At 44.8% G+C, this 25604-nt stretch overlaps 1 protein-coding gene, 1 long non-coding RNA gene and 1 pseudogene across 4 annotated transcripts in view; 2 read left to right on the plus strand and 1 right to left on the minus strand.

The window, feature by feature from the left end:
- LOC148126671 (uncharacterized) lies at positions 1–1578 on the plus strand. Its single transcript, XR_015742513.1, has 2 exons — positions 1–32; positions 1205–1578. It is a non-coding gene; the product is annotated as an uncharacterized LOC148126671 (long non-coding RNA).
- The window catches only part of LOC148126669 (class I histocompatibility antigen, F10 alpha chain-like), a 45040-nt pseudogene extending 36452 nt beyond the window's left edge, over positions 1–8588 (plus strand). Inside the window, exons 6-9 of the transcript XR_015741380.1 lie at positions 3386–3417; positions 4135–4167; positions 5227–5260; positions 8257–8588. The product of XR_015741380.1 is annotated as a class I histocompatibility antigen, F10 alpha chain-like (transcript). The remainder of the gene's footprint in view (positions 1–3385; positions 3418–4134; positions 4168–5226; positions 5261–8256) is intronic.
- A 2248-nt stretch (positions 8589–10836) lies between these two features.
- On the minus strand, positions 10837–25604 carry LOC113452972 (major histocompatibility complex class I-related protein 1-like). Of its 2 annotated transcripts, XM_087928427.1 has the most exons (7): positions 25476–25604; positions 23790–24065; positions 21062–21253; positions 19906–20202; positions 16023–16124; positions 15555–15588; positions 10837–11570 (listed from the first exon to the last, which is right to left on the minus strand). In XM_087928427.1, exons 1-6 carry the CDS (start codon positions 25555–25557, stop codon positions 15569–15571), a joined length of 969 nt encoding a protein of 322 aa, XP_087784553.1. In that variant the 5' UTR covers positions 25558–25604; the 3' UTR covers positions 10837–11570; positions 15555–15568. The 2 variants fall into 2 exon arrangements, with proteins under 2 accessions (XP_087784553.1, XP_087784554.1); XM_087928428.1 differs by lacking the exon at positions 16023–16124.

The following is a 25604-nucleotide window of genomic DNA, read 5'->3' on the forward strand; positions in this document are numbered from 1 at the left end:
GTGACATTGCTGCTCACTCCTCAAGGGACAAGGTAATCGCCCAAGTTCTGGACTGGGTGGGAAGGGGGTGGCCAGCAATCTCTTATGCCCCTGAATTCCTGCCTTTCAAGACTCGCCAGCAAGAACTGTCGTCTCTGCAGGGCTGTTGACTGTGGGAAACGAGGGTAGCCATCCCTTCCAAGCTGCAGGGCCCGGTTCTGAAGGTCCCGCATGAAGGCCATCCTGGCCTTGTCAGGATGAAGGCCCTGGCTCGGAGTTACGTGTGGTGGCCGGGCATGGATGCCCAGATCTCCAGCTGGATGAGCGCTTGCCAGCCATGCCAGGCTACCAGGCCAGCTCCACCCACATCTACTCCTGGCAGGTGGGAAGATGCTGGGGCCCCTTGGTCCCGGCTGCACATTGATCTAGCCGGCCCTGTGCATGGGCAAACATTCCTGGTAATGGTAGATTCCTTCTCAAAGTGGATAGACCAGGCCCTGTTGTCCTCAACAACCACTCAAGCTGTCACAAAGGCCCTAACTAGGGTATTCATTACCCATGGCCTCCCTGACACCGGCCCCCAGTTCACCTGCGAATTTGAGGTTTATTTAGCCAACCTGGGAATCAGGCACGCCCTTACAGCTCCTTTTCACCCTGCTAGTAACGGGATGGCTTAAAGGGCAGTCAGGTCAGTAAAGAAGGCCGTGGAGAGGTTTGGCCCAATTGACTGGCACTCCAAGCTTTGGCGGGTAATGGGGGTCATCGGTAGCCACTCTCCAGCGCCTTCTCAGCTGGTCAATGTGCCGGCGCCAGGTACGACTGTCTTCCAGCAAGACCCTGTAGGACTTAGGCCCAGTTACTGCCACCACTTGCCCTGGCACCCATAAGGGGTGGCCTGAGTAATTTCACACATAGACCTGGTCATGTACCTGTTAACCCAACATACAACTCCCTGTGCCACTACCAACAAATCCCCGGCCGAGCTCCTTATGGGCAGACGCCTGAGAACCACCCTGGATAGGCTACATCCCCATTATGCCCCAGTCACCCGCCTGGGATCTGATAGCCAGACCAGGGAGTTTGCCCTGCATGACCAGGTCTATGCGCGAAATTACTCAGGCCACCCCTTATGGGTGCCAGGGCAAATGGTGGCAGTAACTGGGCCTAAGTCCTACAGGGTCTTGCTGGAAGACGGTCATTGGACCTCCGCCTGTCCCTCTTCCAGAGTCACCCGACAACGAGGCTCCGGTTCCTTCGAGCTCCGACACAGCCCAGGAAGCGGAGGACTCCTTCCCTGCTGCAGCGCCACCCGAACTAAGGCGATCCGTCCGCCTGTGCGGACGCCCGGCCTACTTGAGAGACTACGCATGCTCCTGGCCAGGGGAAAGGAGTGTTGCATTCACAGACTGACCCGCAGTCTTCAATCCGGTCCCCGCTTCTGGCGGGAGCGCAGACCGCTCCCATTGGTTGATGCCGTTTGACAGCCGGCTATCAAAGGAGCTGTCAAACGGCATCAGCTGTTGCCGCCAGCTGACTGCCTGTTAGCCCCGGCAGCCGCGGCAACCCTTTATTCACTGAATAAAGCTACTTGATTGTTCACTCCGTGTCTGCCTCAGTGATTACCGCTGCTCCACAACAACCACACTGCTTAATGACAAATTTTCCAGTCTGTATTGTGGTCCTAAATGTAAAAGGACTACACGTAGGAGTTTGGGATGCATGTTTAACAGAATGGTAAATTTAAAGAGGAAAGGCAAGAAGAAAACACAAGTGATTTTGCATGAGATTTTTTTAAAAAAGGAAGGGTTTAAAAATTCCCAAACAGGACAACGATTACCCACCACATTAAACTTTCACACCGCCAGTTATCTATGAAGTTTAATAGACTATTAAATAGTTAACTAATAAATGGCACATGTGTTATCAGTAAGTAAAATGGAAATAAAGATGAACTATAAAAAAAAGAAAAGAGAAATTTTGGCTTTTCAACTCTGCTGGGAAAATGGTTGACATATAAGTTGGGCAAAGAAAAAGAAAAGCTAAACTTTAGTTGTCCAAAAGAGAGCAGAACAGAGATCCTATTGGTCATTGCCTAGCAACAGAGTAATCATTCCAATGAATGACAGTTGGCTGCAGCCTATAGAAGAGGTTGACTCTGTTCTCTTTGCTAGAAACAACATTTAGCTCTGGTGTGTATATAATGTCACTCCTGAACCTTGGATCTGTTGACAACCTTAAGTTGGCTCTTGGACCTTGGACCAACTTTAAATGACTCTCGTAAGCTTCTCTTAGAAAAAAACGTGTTTTGCAGGCAAGGCTTTGCTTTGGCTGGCATTCCTGGGGACATTTCTATTGCCTGAAAATAAAACTTGATATAGATATAAATACAGAAAAATGTGGGATAGGCAGGAGAGACCTTACACCAAGGCTCTTCAAACTTGGCAAGTTTAAGACTTGTGGACTTCAACTCCCAGAATTCCTGAGATAACATGACAGGAGGAGGAATTCTGGGAGTCCACAAGTCTTAAAGGTGTCAAGTTTGGAGACCCCTGCCTTATAGCATCCTTATCAAAGCGTCCATTTTTGAACATCTCCAGTGATGGACCACCTACCAGCTCCAGGAAGCAAGTTATTCTATGGATTAATTGTTCTCAGGGTCCCTTCACTGCATAGATAGATAGATAGATAGATAGATAGATAGATAGATAGATAGATAGATAGATAGATAGATAGATAGGTATAGGTATAGGTAGGTAGGTAGATAGATAGACATAGATATAGATATATAGATATAGATAGGTAGATAGAGGTATAGATAGATGATAGATAGATAGATAGATAGATAGATAGATAGACAGACAGACAGACATAGATATAGATATATAGATATAGGTAGGTAGGTAAGTAGGTAGAGGTATAGGTATAGTTAGATAGATATAGATAGATAGGTAGATAGATATAGATATATAGATATAGATAGGTAGGTAGGTAGGTAGATAGAGGTATAGGTAGGTAGGTAGGTAGATAGATAGATAGATATAGATAGGTAGGTAGGTAGGTAGACAGGTAGGTAGGTACACACACACACACACACACAAGCCCCAATTCTGCCCCTCCCCCACCCCAAGATTTCCTGATGTGACTTTCACTTTTCGAATCTGTTGAGCCTGGACATCTGCCAAGCAACTATGACGACATGGGGATATTTTTTTTTCTATTGGTTGAGCTTGGCCAATCGCCAGCCTGCTCTGGGTTGCTTGCTCTGTTGATACATTTGCATTTTGAAGATCTTTCTGTCTTTGTTGATGGGACAAAATATCTCCCGGGGTTCTTCCTCCTGAAGAGGGAGAGATTGGATGATCTCTGGTGGATCCTTTTGAGCTTTCACATATTTTTGTCCTTGCAGAGAGACGACAGGATGCTACAAAGCAACGCCAAGTGAGTGATTTGTCCTCTTTACATGTAATCTCCAACTTAGAGCAGGGACCAGAGGCACCATCACTTGAGTTTGTGTTTGTGCTTGTGTGTGTGTGTGTGTGTGTTTAAACACAAAAGAATCTCACGAAACTGCAGAGTTGTGCTATCTTCCTCTTCCTCCTAAGAACGGGAAGATGGGCCCGATTTTCATTACAGCTAGGTTATTCTTGGGAGTGGAGACCCCCCCAAGGAGCAACTTCTGGTGTGAGAAATCCTCAAGGAGGGCCAGCTTCTTCTGGAAGATCTGAGTTCTGGGAAGGAAAAGGCTGGCCGTAACAGGGTCAGGAAGTTCTGTAAAAATGGCAATCAAAAGGGGGTATTTTGAGAGAAAAGGGACTTTGGCGGATGCCAGCCGGATCTTTTCTTGGTCTCTCATCATAAGGCTCTCTAAGTAGGAACTGTTTGTAGGAAGACAGTTTGGAGCCATCGGTATCCTCACATCAGCTCTGCCCTCTGGCTGAAGAACTATGGAACTGTTGCTCTCTGTGTGTACATAGATATAAATTTTAAGAATTCTTTCCTTTGCCTTCTAGCTAAAGACCCATGTATTTGTGAGTCTTTGATTGTGTGTGTGAGAGAAAGGGAGGGAGGGAGCTGGAGTCAGAAAGAGCTGAGCTTTTCCCCCTATAAGCCAAGAGAGCAACTTTCTCCCCCTCTTTTTCTTTCCTTCTTTTCCAGCAAGTGACAGAGGATCCAACAGTTCAGACCAGGGTAAGTCAGACGGAGCTGCTGCATGAGCCATTCTGTCCCTTTGCAAGATGGAGGGCCCCATTTTTAAAAGGCCCTCCAAATTCATACTCCCTGGGTTCCCAATGTGTCTGGTTCTGTTGAAATCATTAAAATAGTTGCACCCACTTTGGCTTCGTGGTGAGGGCCCCAGGCGAGACCACGAGTTACAGTCCCACCTTAGCAGGGGTGGGATTCAAAAATTTTCACATCCGGTTCTGTGGGTGTGGCTTAGGGGATGGGCATGGCTTGGTCATGTGACTGGATGGACATGGCTTGGTGGTCATGTTACTGGCTGGGCGTGGCCAACTCAATATCACTCAACATCGAGGCACGCATCTCCTCACCTGGCCTCATGACTGTGGGGATGCTGCAACAGTCGTAAGTGTGAAAAATGGTCATAAGTCACTTTTTTCAGTGCCGTTGTAACTTTAAATGGTCACTCCACACAAGCAAAGTACCAGCAAAGGAGGGGAAAAAAACTCCAGAGAAGTTCCAGGGACAGGAAGTTTAGTCCTGCCAAGAATGTACTAAGGGTTAAGGGAGAGGCAGTTTCTGTAAGAAAGACCAGAATGTTTCCTTCCTGCCTTCCTTACAGGATTGGGCCAGTAATTTCTTCTAACAACCGGTTCTCCGAACTGCTTAGAATGTTAACAACCGGTTCTAGCGAATAGGTGCAAACTGGTAGAATCCCACCCCTGATTCCGACTGTGAAGGAGGAAAATGTTTCCAAACAACTAAATATTGGCGTCTTCCTCTTTGTTTCCTGGAATCCAAAATTTCCTTAATTTCAAAATGTTGTTTGCCTTCAATCAGAAGAGGAACTGGTGGAGTTGCCTGGTCAGGTAGCAAATGTGAAGTATGTTCAGGTTTCGGCAAACTAACATGAAATACAGGGTGGATTTTTCTAAAGGTTTAGAAGATACTTAACAGCCTGATGTCCTCTGAGAGATTCATGAAACTGAGAGGTTGAATGTTGAAGGGAGAGAGAAAGAGGAATAGGACAAGGCAGAGACTCACTCTGTATCTTTCTCTCCAATGCAGGGAGCAGCCAGTCCATTTAGCAGCCTCCTTGCAGGTGAGTGGCCCCAGTGGGTCTGCATTGGGGAGAAAGGGAAGAAGGGAGGGAAACGGGGGCTTTGGGGTCCAAGGACCAAGTGATGGTGAAGATGCTTTGGGAAAATCCCTCTTCTCTCTCCTGTTCATCTCAAATGCTGCAAGGGGAGGAATTTGGGGGAGATCCAGAGGGGCTCTGGGAAGGGGGGGCTCTGCCTGCCCCCAAACTCTTATCCTGCAAGGCCAGACTATGGCCCCTCTCCGGATCTGTTTATATGATGATACAAAAATAACAAAGTCACCAAAGTAGAATAAATTTTCTTTAATGCCTCCAACTTGGCCCCAGTGTCCAATTATCTTTGGCTGAATAACAAACTCTTCCAAAAAAACAACAACAACCAGTCTACGAAGGGCAGAAATGCAGTCTGAACCCAAAGTAAAGATAATTTGAAATTAAAAAACAACAACACAAACCACACTGAAGTAATTAACATGGTAGGCCAGGATGATAAATTGCAGATTTCAAAAGCTAATGCAGCACCCATAGTTGGGAGGATGCCAAAACCCAGATGGAATAGAATAGAATAGAATAGAATAGAATAGAATAGAATAGAATAGAATAGAATAAGAAATAGAGTAGAGTAGAGTAGGATAGGATAGGATAGGATAGGATAGGATAGGATAGGATAGGATAGGATAGGAATAGGGTGGAATGGAATGGAATGGAATAGAATGGAATAGGAATGGAATAGGAATAGGGTGGAATGGAATAGAATGGAATGGAATAGGAATAGGGTAGAATAGAATAGAACGGAATAGGAATGGAATAGGAATAGGGTGGAATGGAATGGAATAGAATAGAATAGAACAGAACAGAACAACAGAACAGAACAGAATAAATAGTAAAGCTGCCATTTGTCAGAAATGGTATAGGGTCTCCCGCTTGGGCATAGGGGGTTGGACTAGATGACCTACAAGGTCCCTTCCAACTCTGATTATCTGTTAAGGAGCTGGCAAAGGGGCCTAACAGTCCAACTATTTACAAAGTCTGCATTACTATTACTATTATTCTTCTCATCACTCCTTATCACCCAGCCTGTCCTGCTTGTGACTGTATGACTGTAACTTTGTCGCTTGTATCCTTACGATTTATATTGACTGTTTCCTGGTATGATTGGATTGCTTATTGTACCCTATGACTATCATTAAGTGTTGTACCTTCTCGACTCTTGATGAATGTATCTTTTCTTTTATGTACACTGAGAGCATTTGCACCAAGGACAAATTCTTTCTGTGTCTAATCACACTTGCCCAATAAAGAACTTTTTCTATTTCTATTTCTATTTCTTTCTATTTCATTCCATTCCATTCCACTCCACTCCACTCCACTCCACTCCATTCCATTCCACTCCACTCCTTATTCTATTCTATTCTATTCTATTCTATTCTATTCTATTCTATTCTATTCCATTCCATTCCACTCCACTCCACTCCACTCCACTCCACTCCACTCCACTCTATTCCTTATTCTATTCTATTCCTTATTCTCTTCTACTCTACTCTACTCTATTCCTTATTCTATTCTATTCTATTCTATTCTATTCTATTCTATTCTATTCTATTCTATTCTATTCTATTCTATTCCTTACTCTACTCTACTCTACTCTACTCTACTCGGAAGAGGACTTCCAAATTTAATTCGTTTGAGAGGCTATCACAGAGAGTGGGGTGGAGGGATCAACCTATTCGCCAAAGCTCCCAAAGGCCAAGCAAGGAATATGGATGGAAACCGATCAAGGAAAGAGATTCTACCTAGAAATAAGGATAAATTTTCCAACTGTGAGAAAAATCAACAGCTTTGCCTTTGGAAGTTGTGGATGCTTCATCCCTGTTGGCTTTCAAGAAGAGACTGGACTGTCACCTGTCAGAAACTCAACTCTGCTGTTCTATTTCTATTCTGTCCTGTCCTATCCTATCCTATCCTTTAATCAGGTGGAGGTCAGGAACCCCGTGGTGATCTTTGCTCCGCATGAAAATGCTCAGAGCTTCTTGGGGCATCTTCAAAGCAAACACAGGTCTTTTTGTGGGAAAAGCTCAGAGGCTACAAAATAAGGTACATTCATTTCATTCCCTATTTCTGGTTATTCTCTAACAAAGTCTCAACTCTTTAGGAAGCTTCGAAGCACTTGGATTTTTCCGGGAATAAATTGAAGATTGCTGCTGCCTCCTTTGATAGTTCTTTTAGGGCAGGGGTCTCCAACCTTAGCAACTTTTAAGACTTGTGGACTTCAACTCCCAGAATTCCTCAGACAGCTTTGCCCCAGCCACGCCCACCAAGCCACGCCCACAGAACCAGTAGTAAAAAAAATTTGAATCCCACCAGTGCTTTCGTGGCTCTGTATTTCTACCGATGAAGAAGACCGAGGTCATTAGGAGGACCTTCCAATTGGTTTTTTTTTAAATTATCATTATTATTTTTTTACAACAAACATAAAACAAAAAAAAAACCTTTCAGTTATACAGTGTGTCAATTGGCACATGTACCTTGTGCACAGTATCTATAGTCTTCTTAAATTTACATTCATATTGCATTAATTTTCCGTTTCATATTATATTATTATTAGACCATCATTAGACTTTAATTTCAATTCCATATGATCTTTTATAGCAAATCTCAATTCTTAACTAATTTTTATTTGTATTATAATTGATTCAAAGATAATCAGTTGTAACATCTTCCAATTGGTTTTGAGTCTCTGGAAACTGTCCGTCTGCAGGATGAGCCTCCCTTTCAGAGCCTTTCTTTTCTCTCTGGGTTCAAAACAGGCGGTTTTAACTGTCTGGGTAGTTTAAGGTGCAGCATGTTGTGCAAACAAGAGATTAACACACAAACTACTGGATAGACGTGTATGGCCACAGGAACACAGACTCAGTAGTCCATATTTTCCAGGCCATCTGCTGAACATGTTTACTTTCTGAAAAGACTTCAGTATCACGCTTATTCTGGTCTCTTCTCAGATGTAGTGGTAAGAAGCATTAAACAATCCAAAGATGGCGGCGGCAGTAGCGGCAGTAGCGGCAGCACGAGGAGCTCCGGCGGGCATGGGCAGCGCCAGGCGACAAGTCCTCCAATCCCTGTGGGTCCAGCCGGCGAGGTGGAAAACCTAATGCCTGAAATGGATTCATATATATATATTTGTTTTCTGAGGTTCTCGCGGGTATTTATATGTGGATCTTTGGTTGTTCGGGTTTTCTCCCGCGTAAGATTCGAAGTATCTAGGCAACGTTTCGATGAAGTCTCATTCATCATCTTCAGGCTTCTGTCTCCGGCTCTGTGCTTCTCAGAGTAATGGAGATTGCAGCTGCTTCCTCCTTTTAACTGCCAGTGGGGTGGGACTTGATTGGGTGGGGGCTTGGCTGTGTTCTGATTGGGTGGGGGTGTTCTCACAGCCAAACCCCCTACCAATGAGAACACCCCCACCCAATCAGAACACGGGTATTTGTATGTGGATCTTTGGTTGTTCGGGTTTTCTCCCGCGTAAGATTCAAGTATCTAGGCTATAGGCTATATATATATATTTGTTTTCGTAAGTTTTCGCGGGTACTTACATGTATGGCATTCGGCTTTGCTTGGGTATTTTCCCACATCATAGTAGTTGTGCTTTTAAAGTTGTAGCGACGTTTCAGCAGAATCTCATCTGCCATCATCAGGCTTCTACAGAGGAGCCTCATGGTGGCAGATGAGATTCTGCTGAAACGTCGCTACAACTTTAAAAGCACAGCTACTATGACGTGAGAAAATACCCGAAGCATTCTCCTGCGTAAGATTCGAAGTATCTAGGCAGCGTTTTGATGAAGTCTCATTCATCATCTTCAGGCTTCTGTCTTGGCTCTGTGCTTCTCAGAGTGATCACTCACATCACTCTGAGAAGCACAGAGCTCGAGACAGAAGCCAACGCTAAGACCGAAGACAGAAGCCTGAAGATGGTGAATGAGACTTCATCGAAACGTTGCCTAGATACTTGAATCTTACGCGGGAGAAAACCCGAACAACCAAAGATCCACATATATATATATATATATATATATGAAAAATAAAAAGAGTCAATAGGACAGGGACCAACTACTTATTTTTAGCTTTGCTACGTGTTGCTCAGAGTAACTTGTGATATGGGCAGCTATTGTTGTGAAACAACAAGAACCACAAAACAAAAAACTAAATTCGGTGATTTCCAAAAATGAAGTGAAAGTGTTTGTTTTCAGCTGACAAAAGCGACTCCTATCACCAACCCAACGAAAAGCAAAGGGAAGACTTGAAAATCACCCCGAATTGGAGGAGCAGCTTCCTGGGATGGATCGGAGGGATGAAAGTGGGAACAGAAGCTGTATTGGTCTCCCAAATCAGATCTAGTTGAGGGAAGTGGGTTGTCCCCAACTCAGACCCTTCCTTTTTTGAGGCTGCTAAACAGCTTTTCTGAATACTCCTCCAAACTGGGGAGTTTCCGAGGCAAGGGGAGGAGAGGTCAGGTTAGGGAAACCTGGCCCCAGACCCGTGGTGGTATTTTACCGGTTTGGCCCGGTTCAACTGAACCATTAGTAAAAAATGCTACCGTTTCATCCGAGCTGGTATTTCCACACTATCGGCTGGGTGACCATCAGCTGTGTTGTGCGATTTAGATTAGCTAGAAAGCAGGAAATCATCGGATTTCTTGCTTTCTGGCAAATCTAAATTGCGCAGCACAGCTAATTCCCCAACCTCGCTTCAAAATGCTGCTTTTCCCAGGGCTTCCTTGAGGCCCACTAGGCCAAAAATGGAGTGCTGGAGGGTGCTGCAAAAGAAAAAGAAGAGGGAGGGAGGGGAGAAAGAGAAAGAAAGAAAGAGAGGGAGGGAGCAGGGAGAGGGAGGGAAAAAGAAGAGGAAGGAAGGACCATAAACCTTGCCACTAGACCAAGAGTCTTTGAACTTGGCAAGTTTAAGACTTGTGGACTTCAAATCCCAGAATTCCTGAGCTAGCGTGACTGAAGGAGGAATTCTGGGAGTTGAAGTCCACAAGTCTTAAAGCTGGCAAGTTTGAAGACCCCCTGCACTAGACGCAGCTTCAGAGGATGCTTTGAAACAGCATAGCCATCCAAGGCTGGAAGGTACCTGGAGGTCATCTAGTCCAAGCCCCTGCCCTGAAAATGAGTTTCTGTCTTTTGACCCCCCCCAGTCACATGACCATGTAGCCATGCCCACTAAGTGACATAGACCACATAGCCATGCCCACTGAGCCACGGCCACAGAACCGGTAGTGATTTACCTCATGATGCCCCTGTTTGCCCATCTTGTTTGCTTATAAATATTGATTTAAAATATATTCATTTATATAAAACCACAAGTTCATGTGTCTCTGACTTCATTGGGGCACCTGCTGTGCAATTCCCTGACACCATCCATAAATAGCAATTAGAAAAATTCAGTTTCTGAACGCTGCACAAAGTATATTGATTATTTGCAAAAGTTTGGATTAGCTAATGTCTGGTCAATTAACTGTGCAATAATTAAAATATATATATGGTATTAACTACTTTAGTGGCAGAAAATCTCAGAATGCATGCTTCTCTTTTAATAATAATTTTATTGGAGATTATATTATATAGATTAAAACTGATACAAAGAAAAATAAAGAGAAAAAGAAAGTTCTCCTTTCAATCCCATGATGTATGATAAAGTATGGTAAAGATTAACAATTTATCAATTTCTTTTAAAATAAAAGCAAGCTACTCTTTATCTCATTCCTCACCCCGTTCTTTATAAATCTATATCTAAAACCTCACTTCTCCATGTTCATCAGGAAAAGCCCATTAAAGGTTATCAGCAATAAAAAACATAATTATTAAAAAATAACTATATTAAACCCCAACTTAAAGCTTTTTGATTCCACAATTATAAACACGTAATTCTTTTCATAGAATAAGAGAGTTGGGAGGAACCTTGGAGGTCATCTAGTCCAACCCCCTGCTCAAGCAGGAGAGTCTATTCCAAAATCAGCCTGTACCTAGGATCAAACTCACAGCCTCCCGATTGTGAAGCAAAAGCTCCACCTCTAGGCCAACTGAGCTTCTCCTGTGTTCTGCAATCATAATAATCATAATGTTCTACTCCATTCTTCAATCATAATAGAAAAAGGTTACTGATTCCATGATAAAAGCAGCGACAAAAGACTCCAGATATATCCTTGTTCCACCGTGCAGGATGGGCCTGAAGGGCTCCTCCTAAGGGTCTAGCCTAATTCAGAAGATTGATCCCATCTTCTCTCCTCTTTCCTCGTGATGGGAATTGTCCACTTGTGCTGCAAAGAGGAGGGAAAAAGCAGGCAGGGTCAGTCTGAGAAGAAGCCAAGTGTCAACTCATAAAATATTTCTCTGGTCTTTTTAGAGTTGCCAACAGAAAGGGAGGAGGGAGCAGTGTAACAGCTTGCAAAATCGAAGCTGCATTCCATACATGTTTTCAAAGATAGTAACTAGGTGACTGAAGTTTCTGCTGTTGAAAATTCTAACTGGAGAGCATATTTGACGACTTTTTGTTATGGATGTGTCCTATTGGGGAATATGCATTATGATATACTCGGGTTGGTGGGGAAACCAGGGTGTCTTATGTGTCTCAGAGCCGGCTACACCCAGGCAGTGCTGGCATGTTAACTCCCAATAAATCCTTTTTAAGCTTTGGAAAAAAATAATAATCAACTGGAAGGGCTACCCCTTATCAGAGGGATCTTGGGTAAAGAGTAGGAACGTCCAAGCCGATAGCCTTGTGACGAGGTTCCATGCAGAAAATCCAAACAAGCCTTGGGGGGGGTGGGGTTTGCTACCCTAAGTCCTATACCTGCAATGTTTATTTTTTCTTTTGTGTTGTACAGGTCACCTTCAAGAAGTGAGGGGAATCGAATGTCAACTCATAAAATATTTCTCGGGTCTTTTTAGAGTTGCCAACAGAAAGGAAGGGGGGAGCAGTATAGCAGCTTGCAAAACTGAAACTGCATTCCATAAATGTTTTCATAGATAGTAACGAGGTGACCAAGGTTTCTGCTGCAAAATTCTAACTGGAGAGCATGATTGATGACTCTTGGCTAGGGATGTATCCTATTGGAGAATATGAAGTGCAATACACCCAGGGGGTGGAAGGAAAACCAGGGTCAAGGGTGACAATGGATTATGTGTCTCAGAGTTGGCTACACCCACGCAGTGCCGGCATGTTAACTCTCAATAAATCCTTTTTAAGTTTTGGAAGTTTGGCTCGAGACTCATGATTTAAATGGGGGTAACTGCCAGACTCCCGACACAAAGATGAGGAAGCCCATAATCCAGATGGAAGGATTGACACTGATCAGGTCATCAGGCAAAGGAGTAAAGGAGGGGAGGAAGCATGTCATTCACAAAATGAGAGCTGTTATCAGTTGCAGAGGCCTTAAGGAAAGCCTTGCTGACCACAGAAGTTCCTGAAGGCCTCTGACAGTGAAAAAGAGGCTGGGGGTGACACGGTTGGTCAATGGATGACATCTCCCACAAAATGAGACCTGGTGCCCTTTTTGGTGCAAAAAAATATATGACAGTCTTATTTTCAGGGAAACATAGTAGTGCACTTGGAGGGCTCCAATTTATAGGTGGGACAAAATTAAAAATGTTAAGAAAACATCTCGATTAAGATATTTAATAGCTGGGGCAATGAAGGATTGGAAAATGGGTAAGAGCACAGAGTGGTAGCTAATTGATTGAAGACAGCTGGCCACTGCATGAGGCAACCTAAGCTGTGATTGGTTGCTGTGAGTGTAAAAGGGGAGGTTCCTGGTTTCCCGCCTTTTTCGTCTCTCTGTGCTGTGTGTGCTGTATAATTTACCTCATGACATTCCTGCTGGGTTGATTTACCTGAAGATGCTCCTGTTTGCCTATCTTGTTTGCTGTGTATATAGTTGTAAGTATATATTTATATAAAACAACAAATTCATGTCAGCATCTCTGATTCCATTTCGATACCAGCTGCACAGTTCCCTGGCAGTCTCCCTGACAGGCAATTTGTGGGGTGTGTTTGTGTCAGAGCATAAAAGCAATTCTGTTATTTTCAGCCTATTCAACTGGGGAATTCTGGAAGTTGAAGCCAGCACATTTTTTTTTAAAAAGTAACATTTAAAAATAATTTTAAAAACATATAAGGAAAGACTTGGATGGCCACTTGTGTGGAATGGTGTAGGATTTCCTGCTTGAGCAGGGGGTTGGACTAGAAGGCCTCCAAGGTCCCTTCCAACTTTGTTATTCTGAAGTTCTGAATTTCACATCATTAAGTTGCCACGGCTGAGAAACACCTTAATAGGATCTTAATTTTCCCAGCCATCTGAGTCACTGGGAATATAGCAGCACATAAATATAGTATTATTGTTGTTGTTGTTGTTGTTGCTGTTATCAAAACTAGAGGGCCTAGCCCCCCTTTTTCAGAGGAGAGGAAATGTGAAATTTCATGGGAATTTGTTCTTCTTTTAACCCACTCCAGCAGTTTTTCACAGACAGACTGATGGCCACAATCTGCCCTTAGCTTCTGCCTTGGTGCACTCTCTCCAGTAAGCAACTGAGTTTAAAGATCATTTAAAGGCAATTTATTATACTTTAATAAAGAGGGGTCTCTCTTTGCAAGTAGAGAGAAAGCAGAGTAGAAAAACTTTCATTGCCTTTTATAGTTTGTACAAACAGTTGATTTTGTACAAAGGAACACAAAAGAGGAACAGGAAGTGAACAAAAGTATTAAAACTTGAAGGAAAATGAGACTTTTGTCAAGAGAAGCAAAAAAGAAATAGCAGTTTTACCAATACCCCTTTTTAATGTGGACCTACTTCAATTCTATACTATTCATATGCTGATGTAACATAATTGTTCATGCACAACTTTTCCTATCAATAAACAGTAAAAAAAAAAACACCACACAATTGCCCCATCCATATTTAAAATATTAATCTACATGGATGACTGTCATAAAAGGGTTAATGATATCAATTCAAACATTCTTAATGGTTTTAAAGATAGTCCTTGACTCATGATCACAATGGGGACCAGAATATCAGTCACTGAATGAAGTAATCATTAAGTGTGACTGCTTCATTTAACAACTAAAATCCTGGCACTTCCAATTGCAGTCGTTAAGCATTCTCCCACTTGTTGAGTGGACAGAGTGAAAGAGCTACCTCTGTCAACTCATAAAATATCTCTGTAGTCTTTAGCCAACAGCCATCTCTATAGCCAACAGAAAGGGAGGAAGAACCAGTGGGCAGCTTGCATTCCATAAATGTTTTCAAAGATAGTAACTAGGTGACTGAAGTTTCTACCACACAAAATTCTAACTGGAGAGCATGATTGATGATCTTGGCTATGGATGCGTCCCATTGGAGAATATGAATAACGATACACCCAGGGGGTGGGGGGAAAACCAGGGTCAAGGGTGACACTGAATGATGTGTCTCAGAGTCGGCTATACCCAGGTAGTGCCAGCGTGTTAACTCCCACTAAATCCTTTTTAAGTTTTGGAAGTTTGGCTTGAGACTCATGATTTAAATGGGGGTAACTGCCAGACTCCTGACACAAAGATGAGGAAGCCCACAATCCAGATGGAAGGATTGACACTGATCAGCTCATCAGGCAAAGGAGTAAAGGAGGAGAGGCAGCAACCTGAAGAGACTAATACCCTGGTCTCCTCTGAGGAATCAGCCTCATTGGGTTTTTCTGAATTATAATAGGGGAGGCCCAGGGCTGGGACTGACTGCTGAGGTGGGTGAGAACTTGCTCCAGAAAGTCAAACAAGCATTGATGCTCCACCCTTAAATGCACAAATCCTATTCGATCCAGAGATAAATGCAAATGGATTCATCATGGCCTCCAGAGAGCCCAGGTCTTCCCTTCAGCATCTGGATGGAGGGATTCCCAGATGGGTTCAAGGAGGGGAGAAGAGCCCCCTGTCCATCCATGACTGGCAAGAACCTCAAGATGCCCTTCCTCTGCCCTCTCCCTCCCCTTGCATTGAAGATACTCTGATCTCCTCTTTGCAGGTCTCTGAGCCTCCTGATCCAAGGCAGTCACATCCCGAGAGGTACCATAATTTGGCCTTGCAGAATAAGTGTTTGGGGGGGACGGACAGGTAGACTGCTTCCCACAGCCACATTGCCTCCCCCAAATTCTTACCCTTCAGTGTTCATGACAAATAGAAGAGGGCTTTTCAAAGTATTTTCACAATTAACTAGTCATTAGACCTCCCTTCCTCCCTCTCTTCCCATACAGCCTCCACAAGGGCCACTCACCTGTGAAGGGGCCGCTAAATGGTCTGATTGTTCCCTGCATTGGAGAGAAAGACACAGAGTGAGTCTCTTTGTTGTGACCAAGGCTTCCTGAGACAGTTACAATCACACGCTAGTCCCAAAAGCCTTTTGTTGATTTCAACGGCTGTGAATTGTATTCATTCACAGCCCGCAATGAGTCCGAAACTGTTTATGAATATCCAACAGAAGTTTGCCGCACTCTTTTGGGGTAAGGCTGATAAGCAGCCACCTTTATCTCCCTTGAAATGCTGCCAATGACTAAATTGACAATTAGCTGTACAAGGCCAAATGGAGCACAAAGTCAACACGGAGCTTCAGAGTTTAAACCGACCAGAACTAACAAAGTTGCTTCCTGCAAAGGCTCATGTCCCTTTGCTTCTCCTTTATATCTTATGGGGGGGGTCAATCATCTCCAAGCCTTACTTCCCCTTTTGTCTTAACTCTTCTTGCCTTCTGGCAGCTCAGCTTTGCCTTCTTGGTCCTCAGGGAAGCCTCCTGGGTGAAGCAATAAGTAAGCGAGGTGAATCCCAGCACAGCTGATCGTAGGAACAGCTGATTGTTGGGAGGGAAAAAAAAAAAAGAAATACCTTAAGGAGTGACTGGGTGGGTTAGTGTCAGGCAGGCGGAGTGAGCGAGTGACTGGCGACTGGGCAACTGGGTTGGGGACGTAGCCAACCAGAAGTTACTACTGGTTCAGCAACCCATGCCAAATCCTTGCTACCGATTCACCCAAACTTTAAGTGCATACTGGCTGAATACCATCACTGACTGCCAAGCATCCAGATCATGATTATGACACCATGAGGGAAGTTAATAAATTTTGGACAATTGCTGGACTCTATGATCGTTTCTAAGGCTATTGTAATTCCAGACTGTCATTCAATGAGAAGTCATCAGTTGAGGACTATTGGCATCAGCACGCATGACAAGGCAAGGCAAGCCGAGCGACCGGCCAGCCAGCCGTCCCCCGCTTCTCCCCGCCACCTTCAACTCCTCCTTTGTACCTTTGTCAATGGGCTTCGCTTCGGGATGGTCGCTCGGCTCGCCTTGCCTTGGGTGCTGAAAGAATCCTCGTGCCTTAGTTTCTTTTGAAGCCCCCCCCTTCGATGAAACTAAGGCGCGAGGATTCCTTCAGGACCCAAATGCCGCTTTCCAACTGGAAAAGTTCACCCGGAAGCACTTTCTCATCAAACAAGATGGCAGCGCCCAGCAAACCAGTGGCCCGGTAGGAAAAGTTCCACGGACTGGTACCGGTCTGCGGCCTGGTGGTTGGGGACCCTTGTCTTAGCTAGATGGGAAAAGATGGAGAAACTCAGCTCTGACTTTAGATCCCTCCTTCCTTCACTCATCTGTAAACTGAAACACATAAACATATCCAAAGTGTCTCAACCGAACAATGGTCTTAAGGGGAATAGGGAAAGAATTCTTATCATTTATATATCTCCACAGAGAACAAAAGTTCAGCAATTCTTCAGCCAGAAGGCACACTTGCCCTGAGGGTGAAGATGGCTGCCAAGTTTCTTTTTCCAACCAGTTTATATTTGGAGGGACTTGTAGTGGGATGCCAAAGGGAGATCCAGCTGGCCTCCACCAAAGCTCCTTTTTTTTCAACATGCCTCCTTTCGATCATTACTTTTATGGAGCTTCCTGACCACGTTATGGCCAAGGCTTTCCCCTTATGTATTCTTAGAAAGCAGAGCAGCTAATTAGTGAGATGGATCATCCAGTCAGACATTTCTCCTTGGGGTCTCTATCAGTGGTGGGATTCAAAAAATTTTACTACCGGTTTTGTGGGTGTGGCTTGGTGGGTGTGGCAGGGGAAGGATACTGTAAAATGAGAGGTGGTATTTACGGATTCTACACAAAATTTCTGCTACTGGTTCTCCAGAACTGGTCAGAAGCTGCTGAATACAATCTAGAGGGTCAATCTATTTTCTAAAGCGCCTGTAGGCCAGACAAGGAACAAGGGATGGAAACTGAACAAGGAAAGATTTAATCTGGAAATTTTCTGACAGTGAGAACCAAACAACCAATGGAGTTTTGCCTTCAGAAGTTGTGGGAACGTCATTACTGGAAGCTTTCAAGAAGAGACTGGACTGCCATCTGTCAGAAATGGTGTAGGGTCTCCCGTTTGGGCGGGGGGTTGGACTAGATGTCCTATAAGGTCCCTTCCAACTCTGATTATCTGTTATCTATTATCTGTTAATACCACCTCTGGTCTCTGTTAAGTTCGGCAGGTCGGACTCAGAGAGACGAGAGACTCAGATTAAGTGAACAACAGCTCTTTATTTAACAGGCTAGTTCTGAGTAAAAACAGCGCTCATGGCGGCTCTTTTTATAGAGCTAGCCATGGCTAGGCGGCCAATGACATCGCTTTGAGTTTCCCACGATTGGTTTCATCCAATCGCGGTAGACTCCTAGAGAACCAATCACAGCCGTCCTGACTGTCCAATCACATAGCGGTCTTTATGGACCAATGCAGGGTTTCAAGCCTGCTAATATGGAACAGCCTCCATTCCCTAGGACAGCCTGGATGTATTAAAAAAAGGGGGGGGGCACCTTTCTCAGCTCTTGGGAGAAAGACAGAGATAAAACAACTCTGAAGCATCATGTCTTTGGGTACACACAGACACAAACACACAACGGATGCTACCTCTGACCCCAGCTCTGAATGGCAGCTAACATGTGAAGATCACAAATCATCCACTTGCTGCCCTGCAGACTCAGTGGTGGGATCCAAATTGTTTTATCACCGGTTTGGTGGGTGTGGCTTGGTGCGTGTGGCTTGGTGGGCATGGCTTGGTGGGCATGCTTTGCCTAACACCGGCGTGCAGCTTTCCCCACACCAGTTGAGACCTGCAGCACCAATCAGCTGAGAGGATAAAGAAGAGAAAGGCATACGGGGAGCAGGTAGGAAGGGCCGATCCTGCACTTTTCTCTTCTTTTCCTCTCAACTGATTGTCAAGATTTTTTTTCCTCCTCTCAGCTGAGGCTTTTTTTTTTTTTCGTTACTGGTTTGGCCGAACTGCTCCAAACTAGTAGCATACCAACCACTGTTGTAGACGTACAGTTGAGTCAAGAGTGAAGTCCCAAAAGAGGCCAGATCTCAGATGCTCCCAAAAGGGCTGGGAAAACATGGGAGAATGAAACCCAGAAGAAGCTCCCGAAAGGGAGAGGAGGATTTCTCCATCTTCCTTCAATCATCAAAAAGAATATCAAAGCCCCAGCAATAACACACCACAGGACAAGACTAGCCACAGTGCAGCCGATGATGAGCCTCATCTGGTTGGATTCTGGAACAGAATTGAGGCGAACCCCAAACAATCCTTCCAATTAAAGGAGAGACTTAATGCAGCCAAACCGCAGGGAATTCCTCAAATTAAAAAGTGTGAGGGCCTCCTCATTACATCCCTGTAAAGGTACCATGAAGACACCTGGCTAGCCAAGGTGTCAATAAATTTACATAAATAAACTGATTGTTTTAATAAATCCCTGATCATGAAATACGCTTCTTTCCTTGGAGAAGCAATTTGTCCTTTACAGGAGGAAAACCAGGGGTGGGATTCTACCGGTTCGGACCGGTTCTATAGAACCGGTTGTTATGATTCTGCACGGTTCGGAGAACTGGCAAATGGTGACCCTGGCTGGCCCCGCCCCACTCCGTCCACCCCTCCCCTCCCCAGCCAGTCAGTCCTTATCGCGCTTGCGCAACATCGTGCACATGCCCAACGTCGCTGACTGCATTTACCCTGCCCAGTCACTCCTTAAGGTATTTCTTTTTTTCCCCTCCCAACAATCAGCTGTTCTGATGATCAGCTGTGCCAGGATCTCCCTCGCTGCCTTACTGCTTTGCCCAGGAGGTTTCCCTGAGACCTAGGAGACAAAAAAACTGAGAGTGGTAGCTCTCCTTTCTGTATTTTATGAAGTCCACTGCTGTTCACCAATTTGAATAAAAATTCAGAATTCAGAAACGGGATCGTGAAACTCCTCCTAATTTTTGTACTTTAGGAATTCTAACCAAAGAAAAATCTCTTTCGGGGGCTCAGCTTAACGGCTGTTCCTTTGCTGGAGGCAGGAAAGAGGGGGTGGACAGAGGCTAAGAGAGGGTCTATAAGGGGATTTCATCAAGATTGGTCAACTGTTATGATGGGATTTGTTGCTTCCTTTAAATTACCTGAGGCCTATTCTATGGACTGGTCCCTGCAAGTCTACATACTTCAACAGTGGGAAAAACAATGGATTAAATTTCAGGCAGGGTCACATCTAGATACAGCTGGGGTCAAATTTTTCTCCCACAATCCTCCAGCCTGCCAAAGAACCCAGCCTTTCTCACCCTGCTGCCCCTCATCCTTCAAAGCCACGTCCAGAGGTTCCTGCAGGCCGTCGTGCTCCACGTGGCATTTATAGCGTCCCCTCTCTTTAGGATCGATCTGGATGCTGAGCCAGTAGTGGTAGGTGGCATCCGCGTTGGGGGCCACAGATCCATGGAGGGTGTCCTGCAGCCAGACCTCCCCGTCCCTCATCCAGGAGGCATTGACCACCCTGGGATAAAAGCCGTGGACCCGACAAATGTGTGTTTCCTTCTCATCTTCGGCCTCCACCCTTCTGGTCACTGTCACCACTGGAGGATCTGCAGAAACAACATCACTAGAATTAACTCTGAGCCTCTTCAGAGGGTGGAACGTGGATGAGAAACTTGAAGGAGCAGACAACTCTCCCAGTACTTGGTCGTACTCAAGGATTTAGCACACTATAACTGTAGCATCCCGAAAGTTTTAGGAAATACTCCAAATCTGGAAAACGTTCAACCACAAGGACTCCTGATTATGAGTCCTTTCCAGGGACTCAGCTTGAAAAACCTCCAGCAGCAAATTGACGATATAAAGAAATTCCACTCGGATTGCTTGGAACTCTGAGTGATGTTGGAGTGCTCCCTTCAGCGGAAGAATAGAATCACCTACAAGCCTTATTCCCAAGTCGCCCCTTTTGTTTTAGCTGCTCTTGCCTTCTGGCAGCTCTGCACATACACACGCTGGGAATAGGCTCCCCCTGTTCCTCTGCCTCGCTGCTGTCAGATTCTGGAGGCTCCGGGGTCAGCATGTAATTCCCAGATGGCCCTGGCCCCATCTCTGTATCAGATGCAGATCCCTCGTCCAAGGCCTCCCCAGACTGGCCCATGTTCCTCCCCACTGTTCAACTCTGCTGCCTGCTGCTCCGCAGGCTGCTGACGGACCACAACACTAATGGTGGTTCCACTGAATAGCCCCATGTTGCTTCATCATGAGCTGTGAAGAGGACATCCCCTAAGTGCTTTTGCGGCCTGATCCACACAGAGACCCACCAGGCAGAGACTGCATTTCATGCTCTGTTGAATGGCTTCCTGTGTCCTGGGGGGGTGGAAGGGTTGCTTTCTGGACAGCCAAGCTGCAGACCAGGGGCCCAAAACAGATCAGAAAGGAGGAAAGTCCAGCCTGGATCCAGATACTCACCTGTCCTCAGCAGCGTCTCATTCCCGTAAGACAGGAACTTCTCTAGCAAAGCAATGCATTCCTCCATTTCAGACTTATCCATGGTGGATGGTGGTGTCATAGACTCCCCATTATAAGCCACCTGCACAAACCCTCTTTTGCTCCCATCTCCCTGGAGATCACAGCTTAGGATGACCTGCACCACACGAAGGTCTGAAAGAAAGGAAGGATTATGGTTTGAGGTATCCTCAGAAGAGACAGACAATGACATTCTTGCAGGGACTTTGACTCAGGGAGGAGCCAACAAGAAAAGGAACAAATGACTGGAAGATGAAAGCAATGCATTTTGCCCCATGAAATTCCTCAGGCCCTTTGGATGAGACATTGAGTCTCCCCATTCATCCTGCACCCCTAATCACGCTCTCCAAACATTCTCCCTCCCCATTTTCCTCCATCTTCTCCCACCAAGCGCGCCCACCAAGTCACGCCCACTGAACTGGTGGTAAACTATTTTGAAACACACCACTGGCGGAAAGCAACAGAAGTCCCTACCACCAGGAGCCTCTTCGTGGACGTGTGTGGAAGCCACAAGATACTGGACAAAAATTCATCCATGGTTGGAAAAAATGACAAAACAACATATAGACTTGAAACCTGAAATATTTTTATTGGGTATCTTGCCTGAAGGATAAAGTAGAGAATTGATATATTTGATTATTAATGTTCCGACAGCTGGTAGAATTGTATTTGCGCAAAACTAGAAAAATGAAAAAAAAATCCAATAGAAGAGGAGATGATAAAGAAAATAATGGAATGTGCAGAAATGAGTAGATTGACATTTGCTATTACAGAACAAGAATAAAATTAGGAATTTATTCTGTCACTGGCTAGGTAAGAAAAAAGAGAAATAAAATACACTATAGTTGTCAGATCCGTGTATCTGCCATTCTTCATGGAAGAAGGGGTGGGGGGAGTTGGTATAAGAAACCTCTTTTGATGTAACATGGATATATTATATTAAATTTGGATAATCCATGATATACTGTTGTGGCTCAGAGGTTTGAGCCTGCTTTATTAGAGGACAAAGACTCGGACAGTGGGGAAGAGGAGGTGTTGGAAATGTCTTCTTCCCCAGGACCTTTCTCTTCGGCAATGCCTTCCTCCCTGATTGTGCCTCAGGTGTCGGCAGATAACCAGGAGGGAAGACCTGAGGCTGATCAGGAAAAGGAAGAGGGCGTATTAGAGTCTCTGACTAAGAAATCACGCAGAGGAATGCTGGCTTGATGCGAGGCAGCGGCGTAGGCAAAAGTGCGAGCTGCAACGCAGAAAGAAAGAAGGGACGAATCAGAGACTGAGATGAGGGACTGACATGCCCCACAGGGAATAAAAGTGGGGTTATTCGCTCTGGGAACTTGTTCTGGACAACGTGTTAATTTGTGAGAGAAGCTTCAAAAGATTATGTGTGTGGCGACAGCTTGTGATTTATGTTCTTGCTTTATTATCGGACTTGGCAGACAGCTTGTGTGTGACTGCAAAGAACTTTCCCAGCTCAAGGAATTTAACCCTGTCATTACTGGACTTGTTTGCTTGTTTATATTCATTTGGAAATTTGGATTTCTCACCTCATTGGCACAGGTGAGACATAACAATATACTATGGAGGGACGGAAACCAGACGCCCGGAAACCTGTCACCTCTGAAAGAGACAGCCACAGGATGAAGAGACCATAAAAATACCTGCTGGGAGATGTTACCTGGGAACCTCAAAAAAGATTGTTCTCAGAAGATGGGGGGGGGGTGCGGGGAATAAACCTGTCGGCTCTTTGTTTTGCTAAATACACATCAAGAGAAGGGGAAGGGTCTTAAACCCCTTTATCTGTCCCTGCATGCCTGAGGCACGTTAGATGCTGCTTTTAATCCCTACATGAATTGTCTCATCTCAATGAAGGATTCCTTTTGATACGTTTGGTTTTCAGAAGTTCATTCTTGTTGACTGAATGGGAAAAGTTCTGTTACCTGACAATAGTATTAATACAATATAATAGTAAAGATAATATAATGTAATGATAGGTTATAATTGTTTATTGTGAAATGAATGAACCAGGTTTTGTAAAAGTTGAGGCTTGCTCGAAAAGGATGATGTGAATTTGTAATCATAGTCTAAGAATGATTTGATAATAATATGATATCAAGTAGACAGTAGCTTTATACATTATGAAATGTAACATAAAACTAAAAGGGAATGACTGTTGATATTGTGCACAAAAGATATGTACCAACTGACACACTGTACAATGGAAAGAAGATTTTATTTCGTTTTTGTGTTTTGGTGTTTGTTTATGTTTGTTGTTAAAAATAAAAAAAAATTACAAAAAAAGGAAGAAAAAGAAACACTTGCCTTCAAGGATGGAGTGGGGGAAAGCTAGCATTCCCTCTCCACAGCAGTGTGGAGTTCACTCTCTTTCCTCCTCTTTACCTTGTTTTACATCACTCCGATGTTATACGGTTTTGGGTTTTTTTATTTTATTTTAACATGTTTAATTTACTTATTTTTCACATTTTTGATTGCTCATCTGCCTTTAATAATTATAACATTCACAGAAAACTTCACTTATGGGGCAAGGATAAACATGATAATTTTTAAAGCAATAAACATATTTTTCAGAACAAAAATCTTTTCAAAAGTTAGGAAACAGCCTTTAACCCGGGAGGGACCCCCATTTCTTTTTTCTCTAGAACCCATCACTCACCTTCGCTATGACTGGAGAAAATCCTCACAAGCGCCAGGCCATATACGAACATCTTCTCAACCTCATGTGCTTCCTTGAACACTTTGTCCCAGAATTCCGGGTCATCCTCCTTCAACTTCTCTATCCAGGAGACGCGAGGCTGCATCTTCCCGGTCTCGCGGTCATAGTGAAGAAGGACATGATCATCCACGTCCACCAGCATCACAAAGTGAGGCAGCCCCTGACTGGGCTCCGAAATAGTGAAGGAGGTAAACTTCAAAGAGTGTGAGAAGGAGCCTTCAAAGAACCCAGAGGAAGAGAGTCAGGGGGCTTCAGCTGAAGAACCCCGAACCAGTGGTGGGATTCAATTTTTTTTTTACTACCAGTGCTGTAGGCGTGGCTTGGTGGGCGTGGCTTGGTGGGCCTGGCAGGGGAAGGATACTGCAAAACCTCTGACTGGCCCCGCCCCCATCTCTTCTCTGCCTCCCATCAAGTCCCAGCTGATCGGCTGGGTCTTCTTGTGTTGCCCTGCACAGGAGAACGGAGCTGGAAAGCAGGTTAGTGGTGTAGGGAGGGAATGGGGATTTTGCAGTATCTTTCCCCTGCCACGCCCACCAAGACAGGTCACGCCCACCAAGCCACGCCCACAGAACAGGTAGTAAAAAAGTTTGAATCCTACCACTGCCCTGGTTTAAATATAGAGTTGTACATAGGGCTGGGCTTTTGAACAGGATCAGGAAAGGAGCATGAAATCTTCAAAAGCTGTCAGCGATCTGCTCCTGCTTTGCTGAACTCACCGGCTGTTTCCATGTCCTCCTCACTAGATGCATATACTATTTTCATTTTTAAAAAATTGGTCTAAGATAAACCCTAGAGCCAGAAACAACTAGCACGCATGTGCGAGGGAACCTTTACTTCTATATTTGATAAATACAAATATTTTTTTCTAGATACGGAGCACTGGCTACATAAGGTATAACCGGAGATAGCACGGACAGTCCTTAACTTATGACAGCACTTGAGTTAGCTGAGACATTTGTTAAGTGAGTTTTGCCCCATTTTGCAACCTTTCTTGCCGCAGTTGTTAAAAGGGAATTGCTGCAGTTGTTCATTAGTGACCCGATTGTTAAATGAATCTGGCTTCCACCACGGAGTTTGCTCATCCAAAGGGGACACTGCAACCGTCACAAATGTGAGTCAGTGGCCAAGCAAACAGTATCCTTCCCCTGCCGTGCCCACCAAGCCCACAGAACCAGTAGTAAAAAGTTTTGAATCCCACACTGCTGGTCCTCCAAACTACTCCAAATTTCCGCTACCGGTTCTCCAGAACGGGTCAGAACTTGCTAAAGACCATCTCTGGGAGAGACCCATTTGTGCTTTGAGACCCGTTCTGAAATTAGCCATTGGAGCAGGGGTGCGGACTAGAAGGAGGACTGAATCAGGATTCTCCTTCTGGGAGACAAAGGATGTCACATGCGCGTACACACACACACACACAGAGATATTCAGGAGTCTCCAACCCTGGCCACTTTAAGACCTGTGGACTTCAACTCCCAGAATTCCTCAGCCAGCAAAGCCGGCTGAGGAATTCTGGGAGTTGAAGTCCACAGGTCTTAAAGTAGCCAAGGTTGGAGACCCCTGCCCTGGATGGATTCGCAACAGCAGAAAACGGGGCTGGATCCTTCACCTCCTTGAAGTGGGACTCACCGCAGCTGCTCTCCGGAAAGGCGACCGCCAGCCACACCAGACTCAACAGGGGAGAAGAGCGCAGAGCCATCCTGCCCGCCATCCTCCACCTGCGCTCCGCTCTCCCGAAGTCAAAGAAAGACGCGCCTT

This window comes from Pseudonaja textilis, chromosome 2, assembly GCF_049901715.1.
Source record: "Pseudonaja textilis isolate UNSWEBS1 chromosome 2, rPseTex1.2, whole genome shotgun sequence".
Lineage (NCBI taxonomy): Eukaryota > Metazoa > Chordata > Lepidosauria > Squamata > Elapidae > Pseudonaja > Pseudonaja textilis.